The sequence below is a fragment of the Lissotriton vulgaris genome, chromosome 10 (assembly GCF_964263255.1).
Source record: "Lissotriton vulgaris chromosome 10, aLisVul1.2, whole genome shotgun sequence".
NCBI classification, from domain to species: domain Eukaryota; kingdom Metazoa; phylum Chordata; class Amphibia; order Caudata; family Salamandridae; genus Lissotriton; species Lissotriton vulgaris.
In genome coordinates this window covers 17,556,976-17,571,063 of record NC_141698.1, presented here as the reverse complement: position 1 = coordinate 17,571,063, position 14,088 = coordinate 17,556,976, and the positions used below count along the sequence as shown (strand labels likewise).

Below are 14,088 nucleotides of genomic sequence, written 5' to 3'. Positions count from 1 at the left end.
TCTATGTACATCCTGGTGCTTGCACGACCTTCCTTCATGTGGTTGCACACGAGCTCTGCAGACAGAATAGACACTCAGTCGAAGGATCACACACATGTATGACTCCCGCCTGTATCCTCTCTTGCAGCTGGAGTGGAACATGAAGATGTGGTGGCCGCACAGCGAGGCAATGATTGCGTTCCTCATGGCCTATTGCGAGACCCGCGACCCTCAGCTGCTGCAGCTCTTCCAGAAGGTCTACGAGTATGTCTCCAGCCGGGTATGTTCTGTTTGGCTGCTTGAATAAGTCCAGGTGGTTGGTATGGAGCTTTAGAAGGGTCCTAGGATGTTCTTGCTGTGTGGTGGTCTCATTGACAAAGGAAATCGCTGGGGAGCGGCGTCTCCTCCGTACGGCTCCAACTGGTCATGGCCAACCCCAGAGTTTGCTGTGGCCGCCACTGCCAGATATTCATTAGTAAAGTCAAATCTGGTTGTCCAGTCTATGGTCTGTTTAGACTAGAACCAAGGAGCGTCCTTTCAGTAGGAATGAGGAAACTACTTCTCCTGCTCTCAGTTCTAAAATGCTTTCGTGGGGGTGGTTTGTGGGGGCCAAAGAAAGCTTTCAGTTCTTCTGCACCGCTCAGATTAGGCCTGGAATTCTGTGCCAATCAAGGGTCGATCTGCTGGCCCTCTCCTTGACATTTAAAGAACATTGTAGGTCGTTCCTGTAAAGAAAATGCCTTTAAATATATATATATATATATATATATATATATATATATATATTATTTAATGCTAAATTGTTTTAATTTTTTACATTTGTTCTTTTTATACATATTCTTTTTGTATCTAATGAATGAGGAATGATAATAATGGAGTCATCTAGAACTGTTCAGAATAATGCAGGGCGTGTTGGCGGCAGGGCCAATGAGACAAGGATTGCCAGGGTAAGTACTTGAGATAAATACAAACGAATACAAACCAGGTGACTGAGTGCTAATTGCCCTGGGATGTGATAGTAATCCAAATTCACAATCTTTAAAGCTCCAAGGATAAGGTTATGGCCACCCACCCACAACCAACAAGGGTAATGTAAAACAAAACCACAAATGTCACAGAAAACAGAGTTTATCCTGAGCTAAGCTTGGATGTCAAAGAGTTTTTCAAATAAATCCCGAACGAGAAGTAATCTTCATATCTTCTTTTTATTAGTGATGTATTTCTTCATGAGACAAACTAGCCACCAACATGTGTTTCGTCGTGGTGAATAAACGATAGACTTCTTCAGGGCTACACGCCACGATTTGGATCCATTTACCGGCTTTACAACACACGTGAAGGAGACCGGGAGCTCATCATCGATTTTAAAGTCGGACCGTCACATTTAAAATGATTTAGGAACCCTCAGATTAATAATCAGTATTTAGTGTTCCTATCACTTGCGGAGATTACATTTCAACTCATACTTACATAATTTATTATAGCCCTGAAGAAGTCTATGGTTTCTTCACCACGACGAAACACGTGTTGGCGGCTAGTTTGTCTCATGAAGAAATACATCACTAATAAAAAGAAGATATGAAGATTACTTCTCGTTCGGGATTTATTTGAAAAACTCTTTGACATCCAAGCTTAGCTCAGGATATACTCTGTTTACTTGGGATAAATATATAAGAAATATTTTTACAATGGACAGTTGAATCTTTACTTCCACCTTCTGGCCCTAATGTACCACCTCATCCTAGACTTGTGACCAAGTGCCAGACCTGTAGTGACCATAGCTGTGCCTGATCCAGACCATGGGTTTCTGTGGGAGGTGCCTTGATTCATGGTTGTCATGGCAACCCATGCCTGTGTAATGGAAGGACTACATATGCAGCTTATGAACCGGTCTCCAAAAGCAAGATCTGCTCTGCTCCTCGCCATGAAGGTTGTTTACTCCCAGTCAGTGCTTAACTTGTAAGAAACTAGGTGCCAGGGCCGTCGTCAGGAGGGCACAGCAGCTTGCCTTACACATTTCCCCTGCCAGTGCTGCCAGTGACAGAACCAACACAACTACTACCCTTCACACCCTCCACGTGTGACAATTCAGACTATTTTGGCTCCCAAAGTAATAACAATGGCATGGGAATCAGGTATTAGTCATTTTTAATGGATATTGAATGAATAAATAATTGTTGTTGGGATCATCTCTAATTTAGACAAACAGTGCCACCACATGGCAGACTGTCATAAGTGCTGGTGCTACTAATTAATTAATTAATTAATTAATTGTGTGTCTTGTAAAGCGCACTGCTACCCGCACCGCAGGCCTCGTAGCGCTATAGACCGCTGGGGAACCCGTCCTGGCTTTCCCTGTGAGATAGTCCCTCCTGGGAGTCTCCAAGGTGAAACCAGGCATTCCCGGCGTTTGTGAGGGGCCGTTGTGGAGATGAGGCAAGCTTAATGCCCAAAGTTGCCGAGTGTGATCCCTGATTAGAGTAGGCACCGAGGCGAGAATTATCAAGTCCGCTGATCCTGGTCCAAGACCCTGCCGCGTCGGGAATCGAACCCTGGTCCCAGGCCGTTCTCTGCTCTCGGGTCTGCCGCCTCTAACCAGTGAGCCACACCACTCCACTAATAAAGTGCCGGTGCCGAGCACCGGAAACCACAGTCTCAAATTAAGCACTGCTTCCAGTGTAGCTTCCCCACAGCCTTTCCATGTACCTTCCCATGGAAGTCATTTCAGTTCTAAAAATGTCTCTCTCTATACACCCCCATCATGTCTCTCCAAACGGAAGTAATCCTCTTTAGGAAAACTTTGCACCTGGGGGTATTTTCTTTCATAACAATTTGTAATATCCCAGTCCTCTTGTGGGATAGGGGGTCTCCACCCTTTCTACGTGCTATGTTGGCATCACCTCATCAATCTACAGAACCCCCCCCCCCCATGTATGGTACACTCTGTGCTACACTCATCCCATCCACTATCTTGATTTCACAGTTCTCTGACCCGGAGCATGGTGAATGGTTCGGCTACCTGAATCGGGAAGGCGAGGTGGCGCTTACCATCAAAGGTGGTCCATTCAAAGGTGAGTGCCCTTTACCCATTTGATTCTCTAGTGTGAGAGGATGGCACCCTCTTTACCATCCCTGTCTTCATCAATAATTTTTTTGTACTACTGTAGCCTCTAGTAGTTTTGTGCAGGCTTCAGAATTAGTTCACACTCTAGTAAGTGTCAAGTACTTGTCATTTTCTTAATACAAAATCCATTAACTCTGATGCCAGGGTTAGAGCCCTGGTTGCACCTAGCTCAGAATGCCGAGACTCACTGAATCAGACGCTCCTGCGCCAGCCGATAAATTGCTTCATGCATCATATGGGCTTCCAGGCTTCTGAAGGATAGAATTTGGGTTTTCAGGCTCCAGTAGTGTGGCTGCACTTAAGATTCCTGAAAGGGGTATGATGTGAGACCAGATTAGATCAATGTTTATATTTAGGCGTTTGTTGCGACACTGACCTCACACGCGGTGCTGTACAGTGAAAAGAAAGGTTTGTGAGGCCCAGTAGAGGATGGGTAACAAAAACAGATTGCAATGGTTTTAAATATTGCATTTAACATATTTAAAATCTGAGGTAAAGTTTCTTTGCACAGTATCACACAAATGTTGTTAAAGGGTCAAAGCCGGGATTAGACCCAGTGTACTGGTTTGATGGTAACCACTCTAAGATTTAAGACACTTGACCACATCTCCTGAAGTACGTGGGAATATCACCTCAGCAGACCTTGTGCATATTCGTAATATCTTCAACTTGACCCTGTGCCACACTGGTAACGCACAGTGCATGACCGAGTATTCTGCAGTCCATGCTGGGGTTCAAGGAACAGCAAGACCTTCCTACCACGCGTAACTCTAGATTTGTATTCTTGACCTACGCCTAGAAGGGGGCGAAGTGTTTCAGGTTAAGAAGAGCACCTGAGTTGTTATGCTTTTTGGGGGTCAGAGTGATAGATCAATTATCGCCTGCATACATCTGTACCTCAGGAGATAATGGTTGACTGCTACAACTAGCGGTGCATTTAGAGGTTGAAACAATGCAGCCTCAAGGAATAACTTGTGGGACTCAAAGAAGATATATTTCATGGAGCAGGGCGCTGTGCCTCGCCTTATCTCTTGGCTTCATTTGTATTGAGGTGATTTAATCCTCACACGAGCAGAGCCAGACACCTACCGCTCACGACAATAACGGATCTGGAATGGAGCCATTGAACAACTGGAAGCGAATATTAGGAATCTTGACAAAGTGCTGTTCGAAAGAGAACACAAGTGGATTTTTTGTTTTTCCTCCCAGAAAACTGGAATAAACTATGACATACCTTGGGGAGGTATAAGATAAATCACATCAGATATAACATATTTAGCCTCACCCTAAACTAAACCTTATATGGGAGTAGAATCCCCAAACACCAAATAAATGCCCAATCGCTTATGAATGAGACCTTCCAGCAGAGTGGGGAACGAGAATCAAACACTAACAGATAGAGAATATACCTGGAGGCATACTTATGTCCATTACCAAATTATTAATGAACCCAGACAACATAGTGGGGCCTGTTGCAACCAATAACATGTATGGTACAGAATCTGGTAACTACCGAGGACACAAAGATCAGAACAAACCTCCTTTATTTACAATTTCCCGATAATTATGGCGGGAATTAACATACATACTCACGTTTTAGCCAAAGCAAAGGTTTGCTTGAACAAGGGATAATAACCCATAATTAAGACAAGTTAAAAGGGGAAATGAACTTCTCTGACCTCTTTAACCATTAATGATGGTGGTTTTAGTACAGAGCATCGACTAATTTACTTACTCTTTATGTATTTATAGTATTTGTAGAGCACACTGTGACCAGACTGGTATCCTGGTGCTAAGAGCAGTCATTGCCTAAAGGGAGAGAAGAAAGCAGAGAATGGTACATCATACAGTGGATATACCCGAGCCTGTTTTAATGATAACTAACTGCACATTTATTCTTTTTTGATCCCTTTATTATGTGTATGCTTGTATTGTCGTCCCCTCCCCTTTGCTCCAGCCCAGGCGTTGGTCTGCACGGGGGTGTTAGTTAGCAAGCACAATGGTGAAGCATGTCACAATTTGTGAGTGAGGCAGTTTTTTCGCACTGAGCACGTCAGTTGCACAAGATTATACAGTTACATCCTCCATTTCTACCTCACTTATGTGTGGACACAAAGTTTGGGGAAGCTGAGGTAGGAAGTAGTCCTCTCCCCCCTTTTTTTGTGGATTTCAATAGTACCTCATTACAGGCATCCGTTACTTAGGTCTTCAAAGCACCGCAGACACCTCCTTCATGTAAGGGAAAGTACAAACCCTCCGAATAATATGACAAGAGTTAAAGGAAAACTGTCCATGCCTACAATACGGCAACTGAGCATCTGATGCATCTTTGAGGGATCAAACTTACATCAGGCCAATATTTAACTCCCTTCTCTGACCCCCCCTAACAAGTGTGTGACTACAGAGACATTTACACAAAAAACTAATTTCCCTTTTCCTCTTGTTATAGGTGGAAAAGACAGACATCTTCAGACCCAATTTCTAACCAACATATATTATTTTGTAAACAAACTTTTACAAGGTGTAATCTAGCCCAAAGGGAAATTTGTTTTTGTGTAAATATCTATACCCATCCCCTTTCCAAAAAAAGGGTACCTTCCACATTACTTTTTATATTGACTACAGAGACACCCACCTCCCTCTGACGGTAAAAGGCATAAGAGCTAAATATACTAAGTAAGAAAATTGAATGTGCGTTGCATGAAATGCCGCCCACAGTTGAACAATCATTTAAGGACACCGACCAGGTTATATCCTGCACTTAAATATTAATATGAACACCTCATCTGTGGCTTGTGAGACCATTAGGAACACTGGTTTTAAAGTCTGGTGTAGTGTGTGCAGAGACCACAGAAATGTGCAAGAAAACCTGAACACAGATGTAATGTTGTTTTGATGAATAATGGCTCTCGATATTCTCTACGGATACCTATGCAGGAATTACCAGGTATTGCTTCTTGTGTATGAATGGATCCATGGTATGCACTCGATCCATCTATCAGGGAAAATATCCGCTGCTGAGAACCCTCAATTTTAAGGTTGCTATCTGGGGATCCGACTGTAAAGGTCCTGAGGAAAGTAGAGTACGATATACGCGTAACTAAAACATGTTCCTATGTGTATTAAATAGGATTCCTTGGTCTCCCCAGACAACCTTTCAATCTTTTATTTCAAGGACCATGAAAAATTATGCAAGGGCGTCCAGTGAGAAAACAGGTAGAACCCCTTGAGAGAAGCAAATGCATGTGTCTTGGCTTGTCAAGAGAGTGAGAATTTTGTAGGGAACCCCACCAGGTGCCCACTCCAGGGTGGTTTGCATTGAGGCTGGAGGAAGACCCTCTTAGTTGTATGTACTGGGTATGGGAATCTGAGCTGCTCCTTTTGTTTACTACCCATTCCAGATATCCCTGAAGGTCGCCAACACCAACAGAGCACAGGAGTGTCCAAAGTATCAATTCCTAGGGGAGGCTCACCCACTGTCCATTGATTCTGCGCTTTCATTTGCCATCTCTGGTCACAAATTCTGGTCTTTCTTCAGGACTATGAGGGGCATCTCCTCTACAAAACAAAGGTTAATCCCTTAACTGGCCGGTGGTTGGTGAGGTTGTCCTGGTGATCTACACAGAGCATCCACAAGAGGCCACAGTAAGCACCCCTCAAATATCCAGTGGGTGGTGGTCCTACCCTTCAGGGAGACTGAACTTTTCTGCTGTAGGGACCATGCAACAGGCAGCATGGGCGTTCACTCAACACCGATAGGTCGGAGAATAGTAACGCGTTATTTACAGTTCTTAGCAACAGCAGATGCGTGGTGGGGAGTGCTATGGTAAAAACAAGTGATCATCAAATATGGTTCTCAATCCACAGCTCACTTGATGAGCAAGAGCACTTCTGGGGGCTTTAATTTTGAGTGCAGAATATATTTGGATCAACAGCTGGTTTTATACCACTTGACCAGGATCTGAGCGTATTTCTACTGATGCAGTTTGTCTTGGCATACAGTCTTATGCTTTGTGGTCCTCCTCAGCACATTAATAATGTTACACCAGATGGAGATTTGTTGAGGGTAAAGGCGGATCTCGGAAAAGTACCAACAGGGTTTTGGAATCTGAAGGTTTTGGGGACATGAGAAAGGTCCTCATGTGCATGATAAGGAACGTTTGCCTTCAACAATTATTCTTCGGATAGCATCCGCGATATTGGTGGCGACAGACCGGGCAGTTAATGGATGCTTTTTGTCCTTACTAAGAGGGTCAGAAGGTCCCCAGGATTGTCATATTTGCAAATATCTGTGTTGATGTTGCGTGGAAGACATGAAAGAGACTTAACTATCTCGGAGGAATAAAATCGGATGGAAAGGGTGTACTCCACCTGAGGAGTGACACTACATCAAGGGACATTGAGAAATTAGTTATCACAGAGAGGGGAGCCATGTCTGAGGGAAGAAGGTGCAACAGAGAAGTAACTTCAGGGAGTTCTTCAAACACATAGTCATAAATGCTTGGAGGTGTGCTGGGAACAGAATAAGTGATAGATTGTAACATGATTGGGACAGAATCTGGGTAAATGTAGTGTGAACATGGAGATAAAGCTGCGGTACGCTCTGTGTGATCTTTGTCTGCTGTTGGTATCTTCGTCATGTAATGCCGTGGGAGCACAATCAATTAACTAGAACCAATCTAGTTTGCAACACGTCAACTGTGCAGGACTTGGGGCTTGGAAGAAGTGGGGTGAGTCGGAACAGCTTTTGAACTTTCCAATGAACTAACATTCTACATTCATCTCCACAGGCTGCTTCCATGTGCCACGAAGTCTCTACATGTGCACTGAGATGCTGGACCAGCTCCTGGCTGAAGGCTAGGTATCAACAGCATCTGGCTTCATGAGTGTCCCTTGGCTCCATCTTAACACAAAGACTGCTCAGCGTCACACATGTGCATTAGTCAACCCTCTTGTGCCTTCAATGAACACTAATATGCTTAAGGAATATGTGGCCTTTCGTTCCTCAGTGTACACGGGGATACCCCTGAAGGACTGCTGCCCTGGTCAACAAGGAGTTGGAAGCGGTCAATGCCATTTCAAACAGCAGCCTTCAGCAAGGACTGTGCACTGGGTAAGGGGAGGCTCAACATCACAAAACACAGATTTTGTAACCGGCCATTGTGTTCGACTGGTGTACAGGACTGTGGTGGTGTCACTCGCTTGTTACTTGACTGAAACCCAGGTCTTGACAGCTTTTCCGAGGCAGGTCGCAGGAAATCTTTTAAGTTGCTTAGACGTGTACCATCCCAATCCACAACCCCAAAAATTAAATCACTGCATGAAAGAAACAGTATTTCCAGAAATCCATTTGGGTGGAGATTTATTAAGAGGATACCTTGTGACTGATGTAACGTCTTTATAGTAAAGTCACCAGAGCTCAGTCTGTTGCCACGGTTAGTTGTGGTTTCCGATTTGTGTAATGGCTTATGTGTGATTTAAATGTTGTGCTGCAACTACTCAAAGGAACCGCATTCAGTGGCAAGAGATGGGCCACTGGATGATCTAGTGTCGTGGATATCTGTAGATCCATCATTGAGAGATTTCCTAGAGAATCTACAAGGCGGATTGCTTTTTCCGTACTACCTTTCTGCCAGTGGTAATTCTGCTGGTAGACACTCCATCAGCTGCGATTCCTCCAATGTAGGATTTCCCACTTAAAGCACAAATTTGTTGATTTACAGTAATCACCCATCGCCTGTTTTATCCATTTACAAAATGTCCCTTGTAGCCCAAATCCATGCAGTGTGCGAAGCTGCAATCTGCTTTTGTTAGCATCTTGCAAACTTTGGATTTTGGTTGCCAAAGGTTAGGCGCATGCTTTGCCGCTTGGAAAGGCTCCTCTGTGAATCAAGTTATTGCTCATTCCAGATGTGGTCAGCAGATGCCACTCACAATCTTTCCCTTTGACTGCACTAATTGGGTTTCTGAGACCCACGAAGCTTTGACTGGGCATGTAATGCCCAATGTAACCCACAGCAGGAGGCTAAAATGGTTTATTGTAAAACTGAGAGGTGTGGCCTAGGAGAAGGGTAAGAGAAACTCTTTTACTGGCCAGAGGCCTGGGATTTTGTGTGAAGGACAGACCATTAGTCAGACAACATCTTAAAACGTTAAAAAAATATTTAAAATGACTTGGCGGATTTTTGTAGGGTTGGGTTACATTTACTGGAGCATTAACTGTATTTGGCTAAACATCCTCAAATGTAGTTTTTTGTTGTTAAATATCTACATGATAGGTTTGTATACCTTCTGGTGTTCTGTTTGGAGAGGCTTCGGAGTACAGAGTAAGAGAACTTGTTGGGTGGGTGCTGGGTTGTTAAAGTAGGTGGAAGAGGACGGTGGACCATCTTGAATTCAGAACATAGCCTAGGTTGGAGCCTGACTCGAGAGGAACTTAAATTTCGAAATCTAGAGACATGTTACTGCCTTGAAGAAGCACTGGCCTTTATGGGGCCATCTCTGGAGTTCCCTGTGGACCGCTGCTCTTACCTGGGTGATCCGAACCGACTGAAAGCTGAGGGGGATTATGCTATCGAAAGAATAAATGTAGTTGCACCTCAAGAGGCCGGATTTGCTACAACTTCAGGTCCAAGAGGTGCCATATGCAATGCTGAGAAGTGGATACTGCGGAGAGACTGCGCAAAAAGGATCCTTGCTCTTTTTAGCAATAAATGCTGCCATGCAATGCATACAGGAAGGTTTACCGAAAACCTTGATTTCTGAACTAGACTTCCTAGAAGAGCTGCGGTCTTGTCGATAATGGTAACCCCTCGAAAGACTGCAGATCAATCAAGCTTTTGGAGGGGCTACGAAATCTCTTTGGACCAGCTAACCAACCCAGAGGCCCCAAACTGTATCTTAAGAGCAAACATACTCTTAATGTCCATTAGGGAACCTTGGAATGGAGACCACTTGAGCCAAAGCATATTATGGCTTTTCACCTAGTGCCTGCAAGAAGCTTAATAAATGTTTCTAAAATTCTGTGAAGCCTCTTTTCACTCCAAGTGAATCTGTAAAATCCTTTTCATCTAATGAAAGTCGCTAAACTTGAGCACTATGTTATGATGTTTTTGTTATTGTCAGATTTATAATACATTAAAATGAGCAAATTATAGTTGTGGCTCAAAGAATAAATTAACAAATTCTTATGTTGCTTTCTGAATCTTGTAGAAATGATTGATACTTTGTTATTAATATTGTTCATTGTGAATATTGAATAAACTATTATTAAAAATTCTATTCTTTGATGTAAAACATTAGGATAAGTTGGTCTCCAAATGATCATTGCTGTATTGTTGTGTTCAGTATAGTCATCCAGGTGTGAAATAAATCGAATTAATGCATGGAAAATAAGAGATGGCAGAAGTACCACAGCCATGTGTTGAGAGTTGGGCAGCAGAGGTGGGAGCCAATAGAGAGTGAACTCTGCAGTGCCCACTGCATTACTGGCATCAGTGGGGACGCCACTATTGGCTGAACTGAGTGCAATTGAGTGGATTTGTAGATTCAATTAACTGCTGCAGTGAAAAGACCCCCATTAACTTCACCTCGCCTACTTTAAAACACTGTTATGTTTACCCCTTTTCTCGCATTGACTAAGTATGCCAGCTAAACCATATGGACGGTGGCCCCTACCCTGGGTCAGAAAGGGTGTATTAACTCATACACAGCACACACCCTCAGAAGATCACTAAAATATATGCACAAGAAGATGAAAAAACATTCTTTACAGATTATTTTTGAACACATATGCAATTTAATTCATTTCAGAATGTGGGTGGTCTGATTCCATTAATATTTACTCTCCCACGACATTTCAATAATAAACCTCTGAAGACCTTCTTCAATTACCTTGAGAGTTCGAGTTTTAAAGATATTTCTTTCTCTAACAAATTTCTCAAAAAGGGCAACACCACCTCCCACCCCAAAATAATGAACCTTACTTGCTAAATAAACAAGTCCGTTTTCATTCAATAACTTTGAAAGAGTATCGTGCAAAGCACTATAATAATCAGGATTGTATATAGTTTCCGATGTGAGAATGAGGTCATATTTTATAGGTGGGTTTTCACTTTGTAGCAGCTGAGTAAACTGTGACCACTCCCCAGAGAAAAATCTGCATCTTTGGAGCAAGCCAGGCATTGAATTTGACGACTCAAACTTTTTTAAGTCTGGTTCACTGGACTCCAAAGGACTCTCTGGCACGGCTTCCATGCCACTGTTTACCACCACATTTGGTAGAGTGATTTCATCAATCACAGTGCCGTTATAGTCCTGAAAATGAACGTTTCTAGCTTTTCCTTTAAGCGCGACTACTCCCAGCAAACCTGCTCCACAACCAAGGTCCAAGACACTTTTGTCATCAAATGTCACACAGTTATCCTCCAAAAACTTCATAAGGTCAAATGTGCACTCCCAGATTTTTAATCCTCCTTCGTAGACGCCTGAAATTAGATCAGAGTGGGAAGAAATAGTCTTAGATACTATGCCTTCTGCCTCAGCCTTTTCAATAGATGTGATACTTTCCACCACTGAAATATTCACAAACTGAAGACCATGTTGCATTTCCACAACTTTATTCTCTAGTACTCTGCTGACATTCTCTGGTACACTGTGCTCTTTAGCAACATTACAGCACATGTGAGTTTCTAAGGGAGTGAGCGTCTCCTTTTTATCTGCCAAATCTAATGTAGATGATTTAGTGGTTTGCTTATTTGTGCACACCAACTCCGGAGGCTCTTTGCGTCCTTTTGATGAAATATTCTTGGCCTTTGAAGAGCTGCCTTCGCTGTCCAGCACTGCGGAAGGGTCGCCAGAATCCACATCAAGGTCTGCGTCACTAGAATTATAAAGCTGGTTTTCTTCGTCTGCATCCACATTAAAATTAAATTGGAATGCCATTTTAAGGCACTTTCAATAGCTTTTTGTAGACTGTAAAAAGATCTACAAAGACATTGTATGTAGAACAAAACAAATTGTGGGATTTTTGCAAGAGTTGGCACGGCTCAGTTTCTATTGGTAAAATTAAATTAGCCCATGTTCAAAAGGCACCAAGCCATTGGTCTTGTATGTTAGCCTCGCACACATTTAAAGCTTTGGAAATAAAATGGGTGGCTGTCAGTTCTTGGCCCACGGTCAAAGTCAGTCACTGGATGCTTCAGCTGATCATGGTCTGCAACAAAAGTTCTGCAAAAATAAACAAATATGCTCATGGGTTAGACTAAATTTACAATGAGAGTGATTGAGATATTTATCTGATAATTTGTGTTTCAAATATAAAATATGAATTCCAACGAACATCAATTTATCAAATGACCATCTCACCAAGGGCACAATGCTCTGGTTCTATTTTCTGTGAACATCATAATGCTTTCTGAGACTAGACTGCTAGTTCATTTGTTTTTATAAGCTTTGCGCACTGTTCAACATTTATTTGGCTTTGTTGTCTAGAGTAGTGGAGCCATGGGGTTATAATATTGTGTCCTAGGCAGACGACACTCAATGGATGTTAGCATTTCACCAAGTGGATGACACCGTAGCAGCAAACTTTCAGGGCTGCCCCATGGCTGTTGCAAATTGGATGCACAGTAGTTGTCATAAGCAGACAGGAGGACATTATGAGCCTATGGCCTGATGGACTGTGGGAGCCTTCAATTTCAAATTCAGAGGCAAAAAAATTAAGGGATCAAATTTGACCAGGACTGATCTTATTTCAATCTGCAAGTACAGACCTTGACGCCCAACTGCTTCTAAGTCCTGAAATCTTTAAAAGAGACCACTCAATTCTCCCCGTGCACAAGTGGAAAGACATTGTTCATGCATTTATCATGGCCAGATTAAACTATGCCAATGGTCTGCAGATGGGGGCGCCGGAGAAACTTCTGAACAAGCTCCAGCAAAATACAACAGCACATCTTATCCTAAATACCCTCAAAAGGCAGTTCATCTGCAGGGTTTTAAAGGCACTGCATTGACTTCCTATTAGGCAAATAGCCACATTTAAGACACTAACAATTACAGAGAGCTGCATAATAAAGGCCCAAGCTACCTATGAGGAAAAAGTCACACTGTAAGTATCTAGTAAAGCACTTCATCCGCTAACCAGGGCCTTTCATGCATTCATAAGGTCCTCAAAGATAAGGACGGCTAAGCAGTGGAATTCCTTATCAAGGCCTTTATGGAGACCAAAGCGGAATCTGTTGGTAAATCTGTCCTTCAGTCTTGCACAGAACGATCCCCTCATGCAAGAGTTGTTCTGTGCAAGTTTTTGCATTGCATTCTGGAGCTTGTAGTCTTGACTTTACAACCTCCTATCTTGACTACACAAGAAGAATACATGAAACGCTGGAGTGGAGCAGCTACTCATTCACGGCACCAGAAAACGTGCAATGAACTATAATAAATGGCTAGGATAAAGTAATACATGGCTGTATTGGATTGCATCAGGGTGCTTTGCAGAGAGCCTAAAAACTCTGCAAAGCACCCTGATGCAATCCAATACAGCCATGTAATACTTTATTCCAGCCATTTAACCGTAATTCCTTGCATTGATAATTCTGGTCAAAGTTTGATAGGGGTGTCCTGAAAAGGGGCATTAGCCACAACAGGCACTTTCGATCTGGGTGCGACAAATGGACAGGAAACAGCGAAAAAACGAGCAATTTTAAGCCTTACGTTTCCGGTTCACCGCCAGGCGTCTCTGAGGTCCTGATCCTGGGCTTCAAGGCGCTGGACGGTCAGACACGTGCTGATCGACCATTTAAATCAGGCTTTTGCCCAGAAAATAGCTGCTCTGCAGCTGACAGTGAGTCTGTCTTTAGTGTCTATGACTTTTCTCGTGCACTCACCTTTCTACGTTACCCTAAGACCGCCATCTTGGAACGGGCGATTTCGGCTGAACGCAAGCTAGCTAACTTCCGACGGGCAAACCCTACCCGTCTCAA

The 14,088-nt window shown here is 43.1% G+C and overlaps 2 protein-coding genes across 2 annotated transcripts in view; one reads left to right on the top strand and one right to left on the bottom strand.

Moving 5' to 3' along the window:
- The window catches only part of RENBP (renin binding protein), a 38,919-nt gene extending 28,520 nt beyond the window's left edge, over window positions 1–10,399 (top strand). The window contains exons 9-11 of the mRNA XM_086940246.1: window positions 128–259; window positions 2,963–3,050; window positions 7,894–10,399. The gene's annotated coding sequence lies outside the window, so the exon portion shown is untranslated. The remainder of the gene's footprint in view (window positions 1–127; window positions 260–2,962; window positions 3,051–7,893) is intronic.
- Window positions 10,400–10,881: 482 nt separating this feature from the next.
- METTL18 (methyltransferase 18, RPL3 N3(tau)-histidine) lies at window positions 10,882–13,972 on the bottom strand. The gene is made up of 2 exons (XM_086940245.1): window positions 13,820–13,972; window positions 10,882–12,331 (listed from the first exon to the last, which is right to left on the bottom strand). The coding sequence occupies exon 2, from the start codon at window positions 12,044–12,046 to the stop codon at window positions 10,937–10,939; it is 1,110 nt and encodes a 369-aa protein (XP_086796371.1). The 5' UTR covers window positions 12,047–12,331; window positions 13,820–13,972; the 3' UTR covers window positions 10,882–10,936.
- Between the last annotated feature and the right edge of the window lie 116 nt (window positions 13,973–14,088).